General features: G+C 38.6%; 1 protein-coding gene across 28 annotated transcripts in view; it reads right to left on the reverse strand.

Annotated features, from left to right (window-relative positions):
- mark2a (MAP/microtubule affinity-regulating kinase 2a) overlaps positions 1-21,354 on the reverse strand; it is a 38,610-nt gene that overhangs the window by 9,480 nt on the left and 7,776 nt on the right. For 8 of the 28 annotated variants that reach the window (XM_077233342.1, XM_077233340.1, XM_077233334.1 and 5 more), the window contains exons 2-14: positions 14,014-14,169; positions 12,258-12,311; positions 11,831-11,879; positions 11,457-11,522; positions 9,021-9,091; positions 8,652-8,708; positions 8,284-8,520; positions 8,088-8,207; positions 5,075-5,177; positions 4,270-4,382; positions 3,579-3,699; positions 3,363-3,490; positions 3,176-3,264 (exon numbers count right to left, since the gene is read on the reverse strand). In XM_077233342.1, coding sequence (XP_077089457.1) covers positions 3,176-3,264; positions 3,363-3,490; positions 3,579-3,699; positions 4,270-4,382; positions 5,075-5,177; positions 8,088-8,207; positions 8,284-8,520; positions 8,652-8,708; positions 9,021-9,091; positions 11,457-11,522; positions 11,831-11,879; positions 12,258-12,311; positions 14,014-14,169 — 1,364 coding nt within the window. Of the gene's footprint in view, positions 1-3,175; positions 3,265-3,362; positions 3,491-3,578; positions 3,700-4,269; positions 4,383-5,038; positions 5,178-8,087; positions 8,208-8,283; positions 8,521-8,651; positions 8,709-9,020; positions 9,092-11,456; positions 11,523-11,830; positions 11,880-12,257; positions 12,312-14,013; positions 14,170-21,354 lie in introns of all 28 variants that reach the window. The other 20 variants (XM_077233339.1, XM_077233336.1, XM_077233343.1 and 17 more) reach the window with 3 other exon arrangements.

Below are 21,354 nucleotides of genomic sequence, written 5' to 3' on the forward strand. Positions count from 1 at the left end.
CTGCTAATCTGATGGATATGAACATAATAAAATGCTATTAAAAAAGTCTGAAAAAGTCTTATCAATTTGGTAAAATACATCTCTAATCTGAGTGCTCTGACTGATGGAATTCACCACAGTAGATGTTTATGGGAACCTTTATAGGAACCATTAGAGAGTGGTGGTTTACAACACAGGCTTTATCGACAGCATCTGTGGCACTCTTTTGATTACCACAGACAACAATTCTCACTTGTCCCTGAGTGTGTAAAAATTAACTAATGGAATTACAATAGTTGGCATGCTGCCCAGAGGGTTTAAGAGAAGCTTATGTGCAGCTTATATTTTTGTAAAAAGCACTTACATTGTCTGCTTGAACTGTACAGTTATCCAAATAATTTTTCTAGGTGGATGGAAATCTAGTTATAAACATAATTCCGGTGGGAGGAGCAAAACTTGTGTTTACTGAGAGAAAGTTAACAGACCAGTTAGTTGGTTATATTATGGATTGAATGATATAAGGATGCAACTTTAGACAAGCAGGGTCTGTAAGAGATTCTAAGACACCAGAGTCTTATGCTAACATACTACAGTTTAAGCTTGGCGTCAGTAAGATTTATAATTTTTTTTTTTTTTTTTTAAATAGTAGTAAAGTACTATTATTATCAATAATTTATTTATAAATTGATCAAGCATCAGTTATAAAAAAAACTCCATTTCAAATAAATGCTGTTCTTCTGAATTTTCTATTCAACGAAATCTTAAGAAAAATGTATCAAGGTTTTCTACAAAAATATTAAGCAGCACAACTGTTTGAAATTTTGATAATAAATGTTTCTTGTGAAACAAATCAGCATATTAGAATGATTTCTGAAGGATCGCTTAACATTAAAGACTGGAGTAATGATGCTGAAAATTCAGCTTTGCCATAACTGGAATAAATTGCAGAAAGTAGTTCATTTTAAACTACTAAGAAATTATTAACAATGTTTTAGTGTATTTTTGATTAATAAAAGTCTTAGTGAGCACAAGATACTTAAAAGGAACACTTTTTTGAAATAGGGCTTATTCACCGTCTCCCCTACATTAAGATAGATGGGCAAAAGCATTTGTGTCTCAGTGCAGGCATTTTCTTAGTTTGGCAGCGCCGACGCTAACTTAGCTTAGCATAATGAATGGAATCCTACGTTTTCAGGTAGTATGTCATGAGTAAAAGTGATAGAAAAAAAACGAAAAAAAAACCTAATTACTTCTTGTGGCCTGCGTATTCACAACAAGTACAAATAGCAATTCAGATTAAGACTAGGCGATTTCCTAGGCAGAATTGACTTGGGACTATATTAGGGTGAATCACAGGCGAAGCACTGCTACTTGGGCGCAGTCATATCACGCAACACCTGAAATCCCCCAACTTCTGTCAACATACCGGCTTGAACTGACCTGCACCGAGTATCTTCGCTTTTGGATTATGTTTAGTTTGAGAAGTTACAGCAAACATGGTAATTACCTGCATAGCAAAAGGTTGTGAGAACGAGCAAAGGACATACACGAATGTAATGTTTTACAGAATTCCACCGAATGTGGAACTGAGAAATCGATGGCTAGCTGGATATCTGTACTTCAACAGCTCACTACAAAATTAGCCAGTATCGTGTTTGCGAAGGCCATTTTGCACCGGAGGACTATGTTGGAAAAATGCTAACGTTATATAGGACCAGAAAGAAGGTACTACGTCTGAAGGATACGGCCGTCCCATCCATTTTCAAAGTACAGGCAGAAAAAAGTGCACATGTAAGTTGTCTTTTATTACTCTTCCTTACATGAATCTGTGTCTTTATTCAGTTGTAAGATAGATGCTGAGAAGCTGTACATAATTTAGAGTATGGTTTAAAATGCCTCATATTTTATAACCTCATGTTGAGTTTAACCTGTTTAGCATGAACAGCATGACTGAAAAAAAAATCTGCTGTTATCGTTACCGGTGAAAAAATTGTCTCTCATCCTCACGACCTCTGTCTGTTGAGCGATCGCAACCTCCTCCTCCTTGTATTCTATTCCCAAATCACGCAGCACCTCTTCTGAAAACTCTGGTTTGTAGATATGGTTCTGGATCTTTACTGTCTGAGAAGTCACCCTCTTCGTCTCGCACAAAATCCCCCATGTCCATCGCCATTCACTATGTCTACTGTCGGAAAAATAGCCAGCTAATATTCAAGCCGGTATGTTGACAGAAGTTGGGGGATTTCAGGTGTTGCGTGATATCTCTGCACCCAAGTAGCAGTGCTTCGCCTGTGATTCACCCTAATATAGTCCCAAGTCAATATCTGCCTAGGAAATCGCCTAGTCTTAATCTGAATTGCTATTTGTACTCGTTGTGAATACGCAGGCCACAAGAAGTAATTCGTTTTTTTGTTTGTTTTTTATCACTTTTACTCACTACATGCTACCTGACAACGTAGGATTCCATTCATTATGCTAAGCTAAGCTAGCGTCGGCGCTGCCAAACTAAGAAAATGCCTGCACGGAGACAAAAAATGCTTTTGCCCACCTATCTTAATGTAGGGGAGATGGTGAATAAGCCCTGTTTCAAAAAACGGTGGAGTGTTCCTTTAACAACGAAAAAATAATAGTGGCCACAAAGCTATTAACATAAGAGTTATGGTTATACACTTATTATTGAGATATTGTATGCATTGATTCATTTTAAGTGTATAAGTGTAAGAGTTTCCTTGAATGACGAGTCAAAATTATTGCCTGTGCTAATGACTAGCATGCCACCGATAAACATTAAAATAACATTCCAGGTTATTTTCAACTTATTGTATTAAAAAGGAAACCAAGCTGTCAAGCTTTTCTAATCATTACTCTTTTAATCTTTGGACTAATTCTAAGTTCCCGAAGGCGTCGCAAATCTAGCTGAACAGATTTCAGCTTCGTGCTGCGCTCAAATGTGTGCAATTGTCAATGTGTGAATGTATGTGTGTGCATAACAGGATTATGTTTCCCATGCTGGCAGCAGGGCAACAGCCTGACAGAATGAGTCGAGAGCAGAGAAGCTTTCCAAGTCTAAATATACACATATGCGCATACACTACTTTTAACACCAGTCCACTTTGCAGAAATGAGTTTGATAGGCTCTTCCATGTGATCTGTGACTGGAAAGGAAGACTGTGCATATAGAGGAATGTGGCAGTACCTGTCCTTGCCGTTCTGTACACCCAGAGTGGCCCTCTCAGTGATTGGAGAGTTCCTGCTGCGGCTGGTGCCTGAGGATAGGATGCTGTTCTATACGGCAAAAGGAGAACAGACAGAGAAATCAGTGACGTGAGCTCACAACCCGGTTGCCTATCAGTCATCAGCTCCTCACGGGGCTCTGTACTCACAGTGGAAGGGGTAGGAGTTTTCTTATGGTCTCCGGAGATCAGCGGGCTGGGAGGGACTTTACTGGAGCTGCTTGAGCTGGCGATGTGCTTACTGTCGCCCTGAGGTCGCTTGGTGGAAACAGAGGAGCCTGTGGTAGAAAGAGAAAATGCTTTGAGATCTACAAACCAAGTGAGCCAGTGTTTATTGTGGCTAATGACCAGCGGAATGATGCTTACTTTGGTCTGTGGATCTACGGGACTTCTGATTGGAGGTGCTGCGTTGTCCCTTCTGAGAGGGTGAATGGGCGTTGTTTGTGAGGTCAGTGCTTAGGCGGTGCTTTATTGATAGTTCATCCAGCTAGGAGGGAGAGATAAAAAAGGGTATCAAGACAACAAGCATTTAACATTTATGTGCTCATCGCTTCAAATCTGCATAGTTAGAATATAAAGGTTAATAACAATTGCCATTAAAAAACAGGAACAATACAATTTAGTTCACATGTCTGTTCCATGGTTTATCTCATGTTTAACGAAGCCTCTAAAATAAAATCATATATATGAAGAGCTGCATTTTTAGGCTGTTTTGTTTAGTTTCTTTAGTCTATTCAGAATTGGAATTAAACAGAAGAATCGTGATTCACAATATATCAAAAATCTGCATGCTCTAATATGAATCGTAAGGTGCCTATTTTAATTACAGAAATTCTCTGCATCATTGGCTTAATATAGCAGTTTTAGTACATAAAATAGACAAAACAAACATAACTGAACTAAGAAAAAAAGAACCAATCAGAGACAAAACAAATACAAAACAAACACAAAAGAACAGAACAAAACAGACAAAAAACAAACAAATATTTTAAACAATTACCACCCTACAAATTACATGCAAAACACAGATATACATAAGATATTTAGAGTAAAATACCTCTGAATTCCTATAGTCCAGTAATAAGTAAGTTGCCATGACATCATTGTATTTTTGGTTGATAAGGGAGTCTTGTATCTCCTCTAAAGTGTATCCCATTCGTAGCATAATATCTAAGGAAACAGACCAAAGGGTTAAATAAGTAGGAAAAAACACCTTACAAGTTTCACAACATGCTGAATTAGTTTTATAATATATATTTTTCCTCAAGCATAACTTCTTATCACGATGTGCATTCGAAGTTGGAAATTTGGGTGGGTGATTTATTACTGGATAAAGCCATAAGAGCCCATCAACCATGTCCCAATATTCTGGTCACTATACATGGCTGAGATTCCTTCAAAAATGCAATCCACTAGTCAAAAAACTATGACTGCTTAGAAATGCATTAAAATTTAGGGTATCATTTATGTCTGGAGTACAAATGATGCAAGATTTTTTTAATACCAAATTTTATAAGTATATTATAAATATAAGTAAAACAACTAAATGTATTGTTTAAAAAAAATATATACTATCAAAATAAACAATAATCATGCAAACCATTTTCAAACACAAACCATAAATAGACGAGAAAACAGGAAATTTGAAAGCGTTAGAAAGCAGGAAAATCATCAATCGTTGCTTTAACTCACAAATAAAGATGCTCAGATGAGCTGCTGTAAGGAATTTAGATCCAGTCCCATCACCAAGATTTATTACCCAATCATAACCCATCTTGGTCTCAAATCCCACCCACCACCAAAGCCCCGGGCCACGTCTGCCCCACCTCTCTTCCAACCCGCTGGACTGATGGAGTGCTGACCTGTCCTCTTAGGGTCCTTGTAGTCAGGTTGGGGTTCGATGTAGGGCTTCATCTCTTCATCCTCATGGCCCACGTTCATCCATCGGTCCTTCATGATCTGCTGCTGAGTGCAAGCAGAAAGAAAGGGTACAAAAGTGAAGACATCATATTAGGTGGGGAGTAACGTAATGCAAAAAGAGTTGGCATTTATGAAGGGGATGCACAGATAGTCAACTGAGGGTAGCACTTCAAAATCTCATCACAGTGCTGAAACGCTAAATTACTCAATCAAAAACATATCAATCTGCAAACAGTTGCAGAGTCTAAGTCTCAGAATATACGCCCACAGACCCTTCATGAACAGTCTGATGCATATTGCACACAAAAATAGCAAAAGCTGGCTAAAAACACCAGAACTGATCGGCTGGCTTTTATGTAATTTCCAGGAATTAAGGTTTAAATCAGTCCATTGTGTTTACCAGGTAGCTGCACAAGAGCAACTGGATTTACCACAGTTTCAGAGGTTCATAGGTATTTAATCTTACATACTAGATTTAAAAGGCTCGTTCATAAACAGTATTTTATGTATATACAATGTGTCATTTTTTATTTTTTAGATTTAATTATTTTCACAAAGTTTTCACATATGGACAAAGTTACAATCTGATTGGAAATTGTGCATGATATTAAAATATTCTGTTCAAGAACTTTTCTTTGTCATGTCTCATTTGGTAATGGTTTATTATTTTACATTTTGTTTATTAGTTTTAAACAAAGTAATTAATTTTTTATAGATTTTCATATTTTAAGATTGAAAGTCTAGGGCAGAGGTGGGCAAACTTTCTAGACCAGAGGGCCACATCAAGTTTTGCTAACCAATTGAAGGGCCGCATACTAAATCCATGATAAAATAACTTTTATTTACACTGGAGGTATGGATGGAAAACACATTATCTGACAGAAATATGTTTTACATTTAACAACAATTCTTATTTCATTTCTATTATTGAGTCAAATTTACAACAGATATAATCTCATGTGCACTGCTATTACTATTTACATATCAACCATCATAAAACTGTCTGAATAAAACTGAGGGTGAACCTTAGTATTTGTCTGTCTTTCCAAGACATGGTTATTAAAGTGTTAATGTGAGCAATGAGCCTGGTCCCCTCTCCTTGCAAGGGTGTCAAAGTCGGGAGTGATCTCTGATGTAGAGATCTTCAGGATAGCTGACAAGTGGCTATTTGTTATATTTGATCTACGGTGGGATTTGTTGTAGTTCGTGACTGAAAAGGTTTGTTCATGCACATGTCCATCCAAATAAAACGCAATAATATCTCGGTATATTAGACATAACGCCTTCTGTCCCGATACTGTGGAGGAAGTATTTTGCTGTCCTTTCTTCGCTGAAAACCCTTTTCTTTTTATCGCCACATTCATTTTCACTAAATTAAGCGGTATGGTCCCATATACGGGATTTTTATTTCTGTACCCCTGAGAGTACGGTCCCAAATATGGAATTTAAAATGCAGATTCAACTGTGCGTTCGCGCAGTGGCTGTCGCTGAGCCAGAGACGGACGCGCTCAGCGCTTGTCATAGGCCTATATCACAAGTATTTGCATAGTTTTCAAAAACAAATGTTTAATTTAGGTTTCAGACATTTAAATACACACAAGCACTAGTAAAACAATACATTTGGACTTTGTAAAATACACACTGATGTCTATGAAAGCAGCAAGAGCAATATATTCAAATATAATTTGTCGGCGTGTTTTATTCATATCAGATAAACAGTGTAAGTAACAAAGTTTACTCTATTCTTCTCCTAGTTCACCAGGCACTTTCTTACATGTTTTTTGGGAGAAACTGATGAATTTTCGTATTGTAAATCCGACAGACAGGACTCTCTGAACTGCAGTGCAAACAAACATGGCGGCACCCATCTCACGTTATAGATCAAGAATATTCATAAAAGGTTAACAATATAAAAAAAACAATATAAAAGCGATACATCTATCATACAGTGTTATTGTGGCTGCGGTGTATCACGTGACAAGCGTGAAGTGTCGCCATGGAAACATTAAGGGGGAACCTTCTAAAATAACGGTTGACTTGAAAAACCCACTCGGGGGTCAGTTAGAATATTTGAAACTTACACGTGAAAGGGTTAACGTCAGAGTTACAGAGTTCTTTCTAATAATTCTACAGTAGTAGTAGGCCCGCCTAAGTGTACTGCATGCTATACTGTGGCGTTCGCTTGTATTGCATCAAATTAGTAGCCTGACGTCATCATACTCAGATTCTAGTCAGAATGCGAGTCTGATACTGCTCCATTCGGCTGTGATTATGGGGCGTGTTTCAACCGAATCAGGAAAGAAAAATGCCTCTGCACTCAATTGTATCGACAAATGCCTTGATCGCAGTTCCCTGTTCCTCTTTTAAAATGAATGCGCTGTCTACATCTTCTATAACAGAAGCTAACAGATGGCTGAATCTACAAATCTGAATTATCCAGCGGGAGTCATTGTTTGTTGTAAACGAATTCAACCCAAACGCTCTTTGGTGACGTGGATAATTACGTTACGGTTGATCATCTGTCCATCATCTTATAAAGCCTGCCCTGACAATTTGATTGGTCCGAACAGCTTTGGTTCGCGCATACTTGCTTCACAACGGATCAAGTCCAGACCGAACTTCCCATCCTCAAATGTTGTGGGCGGGGCTAAGTTCGGCTGGCATCCAGGCTATCAAATTAGTAATTCTGAACCCAAACAGTTACTCAAATGTAATATTTTTTTGCGTGACTCCCTCACGAGCCAGATGAAAGTGTTCAGCGGGTCATACTTTGCCCCCCTCGGGCAAGGGTAAAACAATAAAACCTATACAAAATCTATTTTAATAAAAAAATCAATCCCTAAGAAACACAAAAAAATATTTTTGCTCAGAATAAGCTGCAATGCAGACCAGACTCTACACAAATAGTTAAAAGTTAAGACACAAGATTGCATAAGTATTTACGCCTGTACAAACCTCAAGGCTCCCTCTCTTGGTTGGGTTGAGTATGAGGAATTTCTTCAGTAAGTTCTCACAGTCGGTCGACATATAGAAGGGAATCCTGTACTTGCCCCTCAAAACGCGTTCTCGCAGCTCCTAAGAACACCAGAACACAAATATTCAGAATATAATGCAAAGTTGTTGCCCTTTACTCCCATTTCTCTGTGCTCACCTTTAGGTTCTGTCCATCGAACGGCAAAGAACCACTGACCAGTGTATACAGTATGACCCCAAGACTCCAGACATCCACCTCCGGCCCGTCGTACTTCTTCCCCTGAAAGAGCTCGGGTGCAGCATATGGAGGGCTGCCACAAAAAGTATCCAGCTTGTTGCCCAGTGTGAACTCGTTACTAAAGCCAAAATCTGCAATTTTTATATTCATGTCTGCATCCAGGAGCAGGTTTTCTGCCTGTAAGCAAGGGAGGATCTTTAACGATTATGTATTTAGAGATGAAACCAACTTGCATCAGTAAAGAAGACAAAACTCACAAAGGCAGAGGTAAAGACATAAAATAGAGTGTGAAAATGTATCTTGTGTACCTTGAGGTCTCTGTGGACAATGCACTTCTGGTGACAGTACTGCACTGCTGACACAATCTGCCCGCACACACATAAAAAACGGAACTTAAATCAAATACAATAGCTGTCACAAACCGACAGCTAAAACCATTTGTTTGATGATTTTAAACAACAATACTGAAGACTGTCTACTCGTGATCGGACCAACCATAACATCAAGTGAACGGTGTTAAATTAAAAAAATTGAAAAAGATTCTTTAAATTCAGATAAACCCAAACACCACTGATGTGTTTACAGCTCCTATGGTACTTTGTATTCATGCAACAGCTATATATTAAATATGCACAATTGAGTGAATAAAATAAAAAAATACATGCACAGCCTCTCACCTGTCTAAATTTGGCTCGGGCCTCTTTCTCTTTCATTCTGCCGTGGGCTACGAGGTAATCAAACACCTCACCTGCAAACCAAGAAGAGGAACAAGTCACGTTTAGAAAAGAAACATTCACAAATTGGGAAGCTAAGCTAGGGTCTGGCTTTGGTGCATTTAAAGCCGCTGGTACTTTACTATAAATTTGATACCTTGGGAAACAAATAGGTGGCTGATTAAATTAAACCAGTCATTAATTCAATATTGATAATTCATGACATGTACGTGTTGGGATCTAAAATTTGTTTGCATGACGTAAAAAGTTGAATATGTGGGTGCCAGTGTTTCCTAAGGAATGATGTGTCTGCAGTGGGATGTTTTTGCAGCTGTCATCTGGTGATCTTAATGTTTGTAAAATATATATATATATATACAGGTCCTTTTAAAAAAATTAGCATATTGTGATAAAGTTAATTATTTTCCATAATGTAATGATAAAAATTAAACTTTCATATATTTTAGATTCATTGCACACCAACTGAAATATTTCAGGTCTTTTAATGTTTTAATACTGATGATTTTGGCATACAGCTCATGAAAACCCAAAATTCCTATCTCAAAAATTAGCATATTTCATCTGACCAATAAAATAAGTGCTTTTAATAAATAAAAAAAGTCAACCTTCCAATAATTATGTTCAGTTATGCACACAATACTTGGTCGGGAATCCTTTTGCAGAAATGACTGCTTCAATGCGGCGTGGCATGGAGGCAATCAGCCTGTGGCACTGCTGAGGTGTTATGGAGGCCCAGGATGCTTCGATAACGGCCTTAAGCTCATCCAGAGTGTTGGGTCTTGCGTCTCTCAACTTTCTCTTCACAATATCCCACAGATTCTCTATAAGGGTTCAGGTCAGGAGAGTTGGCAGGCCAATTGAGCACAGTAATACCATGGTCAGTAAACTACTTACCAGTGGTTTTGGCACTGTGAGCAGGTGCCAGGTCGTGCTGAAAAATGAAATCAGATGGAAGCATGAAGTGCTCCAAAATCTCCTGATAGCTAGCTGCATTGACCCTGCCCTTGATAAAACACAGTGGACCAACACCAGCAGCTGACATGGCACCCCAGACCATCACTGACTGTGGGTACTTGACACTGGACTTCAGGCATTTTGGCATTTCCTTCTCCCCAGTCTTCCTCCAGACTCTGGCACCTTGATTTCCGAATGACATGCAAAATTTGCTCTCATCCGAAAAAAGTACTTTGGACCACTGAGCAACAGTCCAGTGCTGCTTCTCTGTAGCCCAGGTCAGGCGCTTCTGCCGCTGTTTCTGGTTCAAAACGGGCTTGACCTGGGGAATGCGGCACCTGTAGCCCATTTCCTGCACACGCCTGTGCACGGTGGCTCTGGATGTTTCTACTCCAGACTCAGTCCACTGCTTCCGCAGGTCCCCCAAGGTCTGGAATCGGTCCTTCTCCACAATCTTCCTCAGGGTCCGGTCACCTCTTCTCATTGTGCAGCGTTTTTTGCCACACTTTTCCTTCCCACAGACTTTCCACTGAGGTGCCTTGATACAGCACTCTGGGAACAGCCTATTTGTTCAGAAATTTCTTTCTGTGTCTTACCCTCTTGCTTGAGGGTGTCAATGATGGCCTTCTGGACAGCAGTCAGGTCAGCAGTCTTACTCATGATTGCGGTGTTGAGTAATGAAACAGGCTGGGAGTTTTTAAAAGCCTCAGGAATCTTTTGCAGGTGTTTAGAGTTAATTAGTTGATTCAGATTATTAGGTTAATAGCTCGTTTAGAGAATCTTTTCATGATATGCTAATTTTTTGAGATAGGAATTTTGGGTTTTCATGAGCTGTATGCCAAAATCATCAGTATTAAAACAATTAAAGACCTGAAATATTTCAGTTGGTGTGCCATGAATCTAAAATATATGAAACTTTAATTTTTATCATTACATTATGGAAAATAATTAACTTTATCACAATATGCTAATTTTTTGAGAAGGACCTGTATATATTTTATACTTAAACTGTGCCATAGAAAGTGCAAATTAATTAAATGTTGTTAACATCCCAGTTAGATTTGATTTAGATCCATTACAGAAGGCTTTTAAAGAATCTCACGCATAGATGCATTAATTTTTACACTTCAAGTCACACTGCCTAAATCACTGAACTGCGATGAACAGCAGCGCTTTTTAATCCGGGTCTGGCTCTGAAATTTGAAGAATGAAGATATAGTTCCCTGGTAAATTTGGGTATTTAATGGGGACAGTGATCAGAACTATAGACTGAGAGCCAAATCCTGTCTACAGTAACTAGAGGCATTTACATAACAGTTGAAAATTCAAAGTGCGTACGAGAGAAAAAAAACAGTACAGGATGTAACAGGATGTTTACAGGATGTAAAAAAAAAGAGGTTAAAATGGGTTCGGGAGAGCTCTGACCTCCGCTGGCATATTCCATCACCAGGTAGAGTGTCTTCTCAGTCTCAATCACTTCAAATAACTTCACTACATGAGGACAGAAGAGGGAAAAAAGGAATTTAAGAAAGGTTCAACTCGAATAGACAATTTGTTTTGCTTTATTATATATTCAATATTCAGCATTCTGAATGAAGAGTAAAAATCGTTTTGATTTGGGTTATTCCCAAGAGGTTTTACGCTCACCAAATCCAGTTGCACAGAAAAACACTGACATTTCGACAAGGATTAATGATCCAAAAAAGGGAGAAAAAAAAACAGTGGGTACTGCCAAAACCGGAAAACTGGAGACTCAAGCTGAGAGACTTAAGGGCGATTTGTCTGTCAGTTAAGCTCACCGATATTTGGGTGATTCAAGACCTTCATGATCCTCACTTCCCGAAATAGCTGAAAAAGGAGACAGAAGATGTCAATGTGCTGCAAACAGATGATGTGTGTGTCCTTCACAGAGCATAAATATTTCAAGCTTGAGCACATGAGTAAGATGTGGTTAAGAACCCCTCACCACCGAACTAATCCCCCCCCCCCCCCTCCCCCTCTCCAAAACCAACCAACCCTTTACTTCAGGAAGTATTTGAGCCTAATTTCCTATAATTATCTGCTTGGGCCCTACAGAGACAAGGCTTTGCGCTTTGAAAGTCACAAGGCAACAGGAAAAGAGACAACTTAACAGGGGTGGGAGTGTTAAAAAACAAAACAAGTTTTCCAGTAAACTTCTGAAATTAAATTCTGACCTCATTAACCTTGAGGAAGGGTCACACTCACCTTTTGAAGACTGGAGGAATTGAGCTGAGTCTTGTCTATGATTTTCACCGCCACCTGATCGAGAGGGTAAAGAGTTCAGTTAGGACAAGCACAAGGAAAAGCCTTGAGGAGGAAGGCACACATCAGCTTTGGTCTGCATTTATACAGATCACAATCTCACATCATCAGGAAACAATTCACGGCACATTGAGATTACAGCACGCCGCTCCTGCGGCGAGTGCACACACGCAAACCCAGTTTTTATCTTTGTCCCCCTCTTCTCTATCAAGTGCGTTATCGGTGTCTCAGACACCATGCAGTCCCATATTAGCAGGCAAGGGGATCCAAAAACAAGCCGGATGTAAAGGGTCCTGTATCATGCACCAAAGAACAGCTAGTGGAGGATTCAGAGACATTTAAAGGGACATAAAACCCTAAACCAAATTTTCTGAGATTTGAACAGTTATGTGTTTAACATCATATAAGTAAATGTTACCATCCGTCAGTGTTGACTGTAGGAGAAAACTAGTTAGTTTTAAACCTTTTTGTGCTATTTTCAACTTCCAGGTTTAAATATGTCTTTCGTGTACTGTAGTATATTGATGATGACTCGGTGTCTCATAATTATTCATGAGACTGCGTGTCCTTATCCTAATTATCCATGACAGCACACATTGATTTCCTCTGACAGGCGCTTCAAACCAGTGAATCGCTTACAGTAAGTTAGAGATGCATTAATGGATCAAAAACAAGTGTTTGTTATTCCTTTGTAAGAGTTTCTGCTTCGCATAAGTTCTCTTCAATAGATCCTGATTCTTCGACACAAACGTGATTCATCCGCAATGTGCTTGAAACCGGTCTTTTCGGCCCTTTAACTGATCAAACGGCTTATGAAAATACAGCAAAATAAGTCTCAAAAGTTATAAAAGATGCAACAGTGTGTTCACACATATACTGTATAAGCGAATTGCTGTGCATTAAATTATAGCTGTCAGAGGATATGTAAGTATTTGTGTAATTTACAATGAGCTTACAAAACCTCATTGTGTTGTGTGTAATGGTAATTTGCAGCTTGCACTTTAATTGTTGAAAAAAAAAACATTGGGCAGGGACTTTTTCAAGTAGCGGGGGCGGGGGTCAATTTGCTGGTAGTTGATTGGATGGCGACAGATGTAAATGTGAGCTTGCAGTTGATTGTAAGCAGAGTTTAAGAAGACAACTATTGGAGAAGTCTGGCATAGGTAACCAAAGAGAAGACTGTTGAGTCATGATATTTCAATAAAAAATGTCTTTTTTTTAAAACATGTACGGATGGAATCACAATAAGATCAATAATATGCACTTAGAAAAAAGGGTGATTTTCTATTACATGCAGACTTTATCAAAATAAATGTCAGAAAACGTATTTTATAGGATTTCTTCACTTTTTCCAAGTTGTGTAATTAAGTGTTTTAAATTCAAATATTTTACAGTGTTTGCAAATTAAACCCGATAACCTGTGTGCAATAACCGATACCAACAATAATACAATTTAATGTTATTAGGAAATATTGCCATTTCTACATTCTACAACAGGCTGCGGCTGTTACTTAGGTGTCAGATTTGAGCTAACAAATGAGTTGCATGTTTATCATCAATCATCATCTGCATTTTGGAGATCAGACAAATGATTCAAAGACATTCCACTCATCTAAAAAATAACATACCAATTAAACAGCCAACGGCTTTTGCCTTGTCATATTTTTCTATGGGGGTTAAACTCAAACTTAATCCTCACCTCTCTGCCAGTGAGGACATGCTTGGCCAGTTTGACCTTGGCGAAGTTGCCTTTGCCGATGGTTTTCAGGAGCCTGTAGCAGCCGATGTGGGGCTGCTCGTCTGTTGTGGAGAGGGGCATGATGCAGCGCCCTCCGGGCTTTGAGTCGGAGTAAGACTGCAAAGGGAGAGAGAGGAAGAAAATTGTTTAGGCCGGGGTTTTTTTTTTTTTTTACTATTCCAGACCACAGTTCTTCACCTGGGAACGGTTATGAAAGTTGAACTTAAACGCACAGATGGGAGGTTTACAGAGCACTGCTTTATTTAATATCCTTATCGGAGCTCAAGCGATTCTGATTCGATAGGACTGTCGCCAGTCACCATCTGATTCTCGCACCAAGCAGACATGCAGAGAGAGGCAGAGATGAAGAGTGAAGTAGAAAAAGGAAGAGACTGTGAAAGAGAGCAGAGATTAGGGATGCACCACAATTTCATCAGAAATCCTTTTTGGTTTTTGCCTGAGAGAAAACGTGCAGAAAAATTTGGCCAAAAATGAGAACCGAAAACCCTTTGACATTCAATAACAGCTTCTAATCTTAAAAAAAGCTGATTAAATTGTTCAGGTTTAGTCAAGTAGACAGCAGCTGTTGATGGATGATATATAGTTGGGAGAGAGGTCGTGTCCAACAGTTGTTTAAACACCTCTTCAGACAACCACAATGTCTAAAAGCCTAAAGAAGCAGATTGCAGTCAATATTTAAATGTGACTGCATATTCAGTTTATTTTTGCATTTTCAAGCTGTTTTAAAGTACAAATGGCAAACTTAACCTACTTTGTTCAATCTTTTGGTTATTAACATAATCCAATGACTGCACAAAGCATACAAGTCTATCTTATGTAGCACATAAGATGAATTCTCTCTCTCATACAAGAGAAACATCTGATATACATTTCTGTACAAATATCACAGACCATTCTGAGCAATGATCTATACTACTGCTCAAAAGTTTGGGGTCAGTAAGATTTATTAATGCTTTTGAAAGAAGTCTCTTATGCTCACCAAAGCTGTATTTGTTTGATACAGAAAAAATACTCTAAAACAGAGAAAGAAAATTCAGTAATACTGTCAAATATTATTACAATTTAAAATAACAGTTTTCTAATATATTATGTTTAAAAAAAATTATTTATTGTAATATCTTAGACGCCATCTTAGGCCATCTGTGTGACCGCTTTCGGTGTGTGAAAAATAGTCAATATTGCAATAATTATCATTATCGTTTTATCACCCAGCCATATACAGAAATGAGTATTCGTTTGTGTGTTCATGCGCTTGAACTGATTTATTTGACAAGACTTGTCTCAAGCGTCTTTCACACTGGCCTCGGGCAATCGGACCGTTTCTTATTGTTGACTACTGACTACAATAACATCTAGGCTCCAACAAAATAAATTCAATTAAAATTAAAGAACTTCCGTTATTCCAAACAAAGGCTAATTTAAAATGAATACATTTCAGTTTGGTTTTCAGACCAGTATTTTCAGTTTCAGGCATTTTCATTTCAGTGCATGACCAGCAGAGATAACAAAAGAGAGAGAGGTCACACAGGACAGACAGCAGTCAAGGGGAAAAAAAGAAGAGGAAACTGATGAGTGAGTGAGAGAATAGTTTTGGACCATGGGAATTTCTCTTGACTGGTGTGAGGTACTTTTGGTTCTTTCTGCGTTGATTGGTGAACAGAGCATCAATTGTGGCCTGTCCCTGTGTATGAGCTCACATTAGAGCTGGATTTTGAGGACAGGCTGTTGACCAATGAGGTGAGTACATCAATTCAAACAGATACTCTATTGTCTATCATCGCACAATTTCAAAACACAGTTACTGCCACCACGTTTATATTAGTCTGTCCCTGAAGTCTGGCTTGTGTCCGTACGTCAGTGTGCTAAGGGTGCCCTTTGTCTATGGATGGCAAACATCTAAAGAAACTTAATTTCAAGTCACATAAAAAAGCACCGGATGAGGTCTGTGATTTAGTTTTGACGCATCTTCCCGATAACACCCTCGTAGAGCCAGAAGAATTCACTTCTGCTAAACACACCCATCACTGGTGGCGAGTCACTCAGGGGTTATAAGGAATACACAATGCTCATAACACAGACAAAAAAACTCCATTATATGGTGTAAATAGTAGAACGCTACACAGGCAGAAAAAACAACAAAGATAGTCTTTGAGTCACCTTCTCAGTTCTCGGGCATGCGTCGTGGTGCTCTCGTCAACTCACGTCAGAGGCCAAAACAGAAGAAAATGAATAGTTTAATAAAGTTGTTATTTTTGGGGGTTTTTTGCGCACAAAAAGAATTCTCGTCGCTTGATAAACTTAAGGTTGAGCCACTGTAGTCACTTGGACTATTTTAAAGATGTTTTTAATAACATTTCTGGGCCGGCAAAATTAAATTAAAGTCTATGAAGGTGTGAGCGAGCTCTCAAATTTCATCAAAATATCTTCAATTGTGTTCTGAAGATGAACGAAAGTCTTACGGGGTTGGAACAACATGAGGTTGAGTAAATACTGACAGAATTTTCATTTTTGGTTTTCATTTCTTGATACTTCAATGAAACCATCCTGCCTTCCACACACTGCAGGTTTCCAGTGCCAGAGGATGCAAAGCAGCCCCAGAGCATCACCGAGCCACCCGCATGCTTCACAGTCGACAAGTGTTATTTTCACAATAAGCTTCATTCTTCTTCCTCCAGACATACCGCTAATTCATATGTCTGAAAAGTTCCAGTTTTGTTTCATCGCTCCACTGAACAGTATCCAAAAACTTCTGTGGCTCAATTATATGACTTTGAGCAAATTGGAGCCAACTTTTCTTGTGCTTTTGGGTCAGTAGTGGTGTACGTTTTGGAGATCTGACATGCGTTTAGTACGCACCTTATTATGCAAGCTGAACCCTCAGTGCCTGTGGCCACCCAAGTCGTCTTTTGCAGTCACTCAAGGGTTTTTCTGAACCTGCCTCAGAAACTGGTTGCAACCGTTGATAGCTTCCTTTTTCTGCTCCATCCAGGTAGTGTAACCAATGTTCCTTAACCCTTTCACAAGTAAGTTTAAAATATTCTAACTGACCCCCCAGCGTGAGTTTTTCAAGGCGACCGTTATTTAGAACTTGTCACTTTAATGTTTCCATGGTGACGCGTCATTGCTTGTCACGTGACACAGCGCAACCACAACAGAGCGCTGAATCTGCTTTTATGTATTTTTTCCTTTTTTATTAAAAATATACACAAATGTATTAGCTATAGCATGAAACAATGATATTCCGATTGTCAAATATGTGCAAGTGGATGTGTTTTGTTGTTTAAACACCGTTATAACGATCGCGTTATTTGAGCTGTATGCGCAATGGGCGGCGCCATGTTAGTTTGTTTCACAGTTCAGAGAATCGAATCTGTTGGATTTACAACACGTCAATTCCTCTACTTCTCATGAAATACATGAAAGTAAGTGGCCGGTGAACTGGGAGAAGAATAGGGTAAAATGTAAAGCTAGTTACACAATGTGTATCTGATATGAATGAAAGTGTCGTCTTATTATAATGGAAAGGATTATTATTGCCGCTTCCAAAGACGTCAGTGTGTATTTTACAAACTCAAAATCATTGTTTTGCTTGTACTTATGTGTATTTAAGTGTTTATTTTAGGTTTCAGACATTATGTGGTTGAAAACACTCAATAGTTGTGATATATGACAGCACTAAGTGCGTCCGACTCTGGCTCAGCGCCAGTCAACGCGCAAAAGCACGTTTGAATTTAACAGTTGATCACGTGATGGACTGACCGTTCTAATCATACCGGTGTGATCGTACGCTCCAGGGACCAGCCAAGAATGATCACACCGGTGTGATCGTACGTGCGAAAGGGTTAAACTTTGAACCTGCGAATTATGCTTCCAACGGTGTCTCTAGGAAAAGTGCCTTTGCTACACTGTAAATAGTGATCAGTTGCCTTAAAATTATTAAGTAAATAAACTGCATGCTTAATCAAGAAAATTAAGTAATGTGGAATCGTCAACTTCTCAGACCAATCTTTTGACTTGTTTGTAACATTCAGTCAAACATGAAACTCAACAAACCTGGCCTGTTCAGGTATTTCATGTGTTCTAGCTCAAGCAAACCTGGTGCAACTAATGAAGCCCTTGATCAGTTGTATCAGGTGTGCTTGAGACATCACCGGTTTTGCAGATTTGTGCTGTTGTGAGGGATTATATTCAGGAGGTTGAATAATTTTGAGTGCAGAAGTCAAAGTGTGTGTGTGTGTGTGTGTGTGTGTGTGTGTGTGTGTGTGTGTGTGTGTGTGTGTGTGTGTGTGTGTGTGTGTGTAAATATGTGTGCATACAAAAATATCTAGGCTATTCTATATATTGTAAGATTATTTTGTAAGATTTTTCTTCATTTCAGTGTGAAATATGACCCAGAAATTTTTTTTGTGCGATTCACCCAGTTATAGACAATCACCTTCACACAAACAAGTTTGCCTCCTCTTCCTGACAAAAGGGAAGTGTACTGATACTGCAGCGAGTGAACGTCACAATGAGCTGATGTACTGTAAGGGTCTGCAGTGAGATTAACACTCAATGCACACACAAACACAGAGCTATGACTTTCAGTACAGCAGCATTGCTGCTCAGACACTGATTTACACATACATCACCTAACCAAATCTATATCGCTTCAACACAGATGCAGCAAGGGAAAACCAACAGAAGTCAAACAGAAATCTTTCTGCACACCACAATAAATATAACACCTAAGAGAAAAAAGCCTAGACCTAACAACAAAGTCAACACACATGCAACACAAAGGATTCAAAAACAGATAGAAAGAGCCCAACAAAGTGAAATAAAATGAAGGGTCTCAAGAGATATTTTCAGAGATTAACCACTTTTTACTTCAAATAACGTACTAAAAAATTCGAGATGCTGGAAAAAAGCAACAAATATTGACCAAATAATAGTGCAAAGAACATGTCCTATGCGAACGGCCAAAGTCATAAAATGTGTCTCTGTAATGTTTTCGAATTTGTTCATGCCTTGAAACATATATAAAATATTTTAAAAAATGCCACAACTTTCGGCAAATAATCTAGATGAATGTCCAAATACAACATAAAACAGTGCATACATCTATGAAAAAATCCTCACAGAATGACAGGACATGCAAACACTTGGCTATAACTCTTTCTGGGTCACATAACATGCTGTCCGAGCTTGTACGCACACTGACACGAGATTGTAAAGGTCTTACATACATGCACATAACAAAAACAAATGGCACAAGAATTTATACTATAAACTAGTGCTGGGCGGTAAACCGGTTCAAACCGAAAACCGGTTTATATTTCGTCACGATATTGATTTTGAATAAACCGCCATACTGGTGTATTTAATTAGACAACGTTCGGAACAAACGTTACGCTGCGCGACACTGTTTCCGACGGACCCATCACAATGTTGCACTTCTAAGCAGCGACGAGTGAGGGTAAACAAACAGCAGTGCTCCGTTACTTTACATGGACGATGGATGCTGAAGAATTAGTACAACATGACACAGAAGAACAACTTGTGCCAAAAAGAGGAACCGGGTCTGTTGTTTGGAGGTTTTTTGGTTTCCAAAAATCCGACGTCGACCAAACAACCATTTTATGTAAGTGCTGTCGGGCTAAAATTCTCGCCAAAGGCGGCAACACGAACATCCATTATACAGGATAATCCTGTGTGCCAAGTTGCACTTTATATTTATTTTGTTTGTTCTGGTTTCGAAGCAATACTTTTGAAGGATAACTAATGCAAGTTGCATAATTTTTTTTTACTATTTTTTTTTATAGACCTCAAAAGCAATGCAAGACAAGTTTAAGTTTTCTTTTTATATTTACTTGAATGCACCTAATGTTCCTGGACTTGTACTTGAACTAGCAAAAGTATTCCAAGTTGTTCTAATTGTGTTGTTTAAAATAAAAGTTCTGTATTTTGACTGCAATTGTCTTTGCATTCTGATTCCTCACTTCATTAGAATCATGAATGGCTCTTATTTGTAAACAACAGCATAATTTTCTGGGGCCATGCAAACCTGTATTACTAGTGTAGTAGAATTATTCTACAATATTCACTAATGACAGTAAAATAGACCATCCTAAGTCAATTTACTGCAGTAATACCTCTCTCAACCAGTAGAAAATGCATTGAACACCTGACTATTTATGAAAAAAAAAAAACGGCATAAACCGGAAACCGGCATAATTTTGAAAAAAAAAAACGTGATATCAATTTTTGGTCAAACCGCCCAGCACTACTATAACCCACCTGTTCTAGTTAATATTAACCACCTGTAATTTAATTTCAGTGTCTATACTAATTTAATTCAGTCATCAGAACAATGTACCTCTAGTTTTTAGCTTCTGGGTCCATAAAAATACCTTCTGCAAAGAGTTTAATCTAAGGGCTCATGACAGAACCGAGGACAGATACTCCAGGCTGGTTTCAAAACAAAAAAACCAGCGTTGATAGCAGTAGACGAATAACCCTGAGGAGGACATCAGGGGCCAGGAGGTCTCTGCCTAAAATAAGATCCACATGCTGATCACTCTGGGGGACCGAGCTGGGAAAAGCAGCTTCCTCACACACTGCGGCATAACAGGAAGTCAAGCTAATTCCCGGAAGTACAGTAATAGAGGAGAGTGAGAGAGAGAGGAGAGAAGAAAAAGCCAAAATGATTTGGGTTCCAGGTCATACACAGGAAGCGACGTGTCTGGGTTTGTCAGGAGGAGTGGCTGGTGGAGCAAGACAAGGCTTCAAGAAGCCCTCTGGAAACGAAAGCTGACATGCCCGGACAGCTGGGAAACAAGACAATGGAACGGATTGGAGGAAGACAAACTGCAGACTGAGCCCTTCTGAAGGTTTCTCCAGTTAATCTGATCCACTAGCAATGAGTCAAATATACAAGAACGCTAGATGAATGATGTCATTGCAGCCTTACTTATGTAGAAGAGGGACTACATTTTAAAGGAATTGAAGAGATTAAAGAGCTTACTGTAAAAAAAAGTGGATGTTAGACTCAATTATTTCAGGGATTAGCATTCAACAAAACTATAATCAGAACATTGAATTAATTATATTAATCATTACGGTAAATACCACTGGAGAATTAGGTTGGCAACAAATTATGACTTAAGCTTTACTCTACAGACAAATAATAATAAAATGAGAAAAAAAATTAGACAAAAACTAAACCTAAGGAAATTAAAGTAGAATTCTAATCAGTATAAAATGTTTATCATACCAACTTACAGGACTTTATTTAAATAT

Source organism: Siphateles boraxobius, unplaced genomic scaffold (genome assembly GCF_051911475.1).
Source record: "Siphateles boraxobius isolate OS27281-9 unplaced genomic scaffold, OSU_SipBor_1 18, whole genome shotgun sequence".
Taxonomy (NCBI): domain Eukaryota; kingdom Metazoa; phylum Chordata; class Actinopteri; order Cypriniformes; family Leuciscidae; genus Siphateles; species Siphateles boraxobius.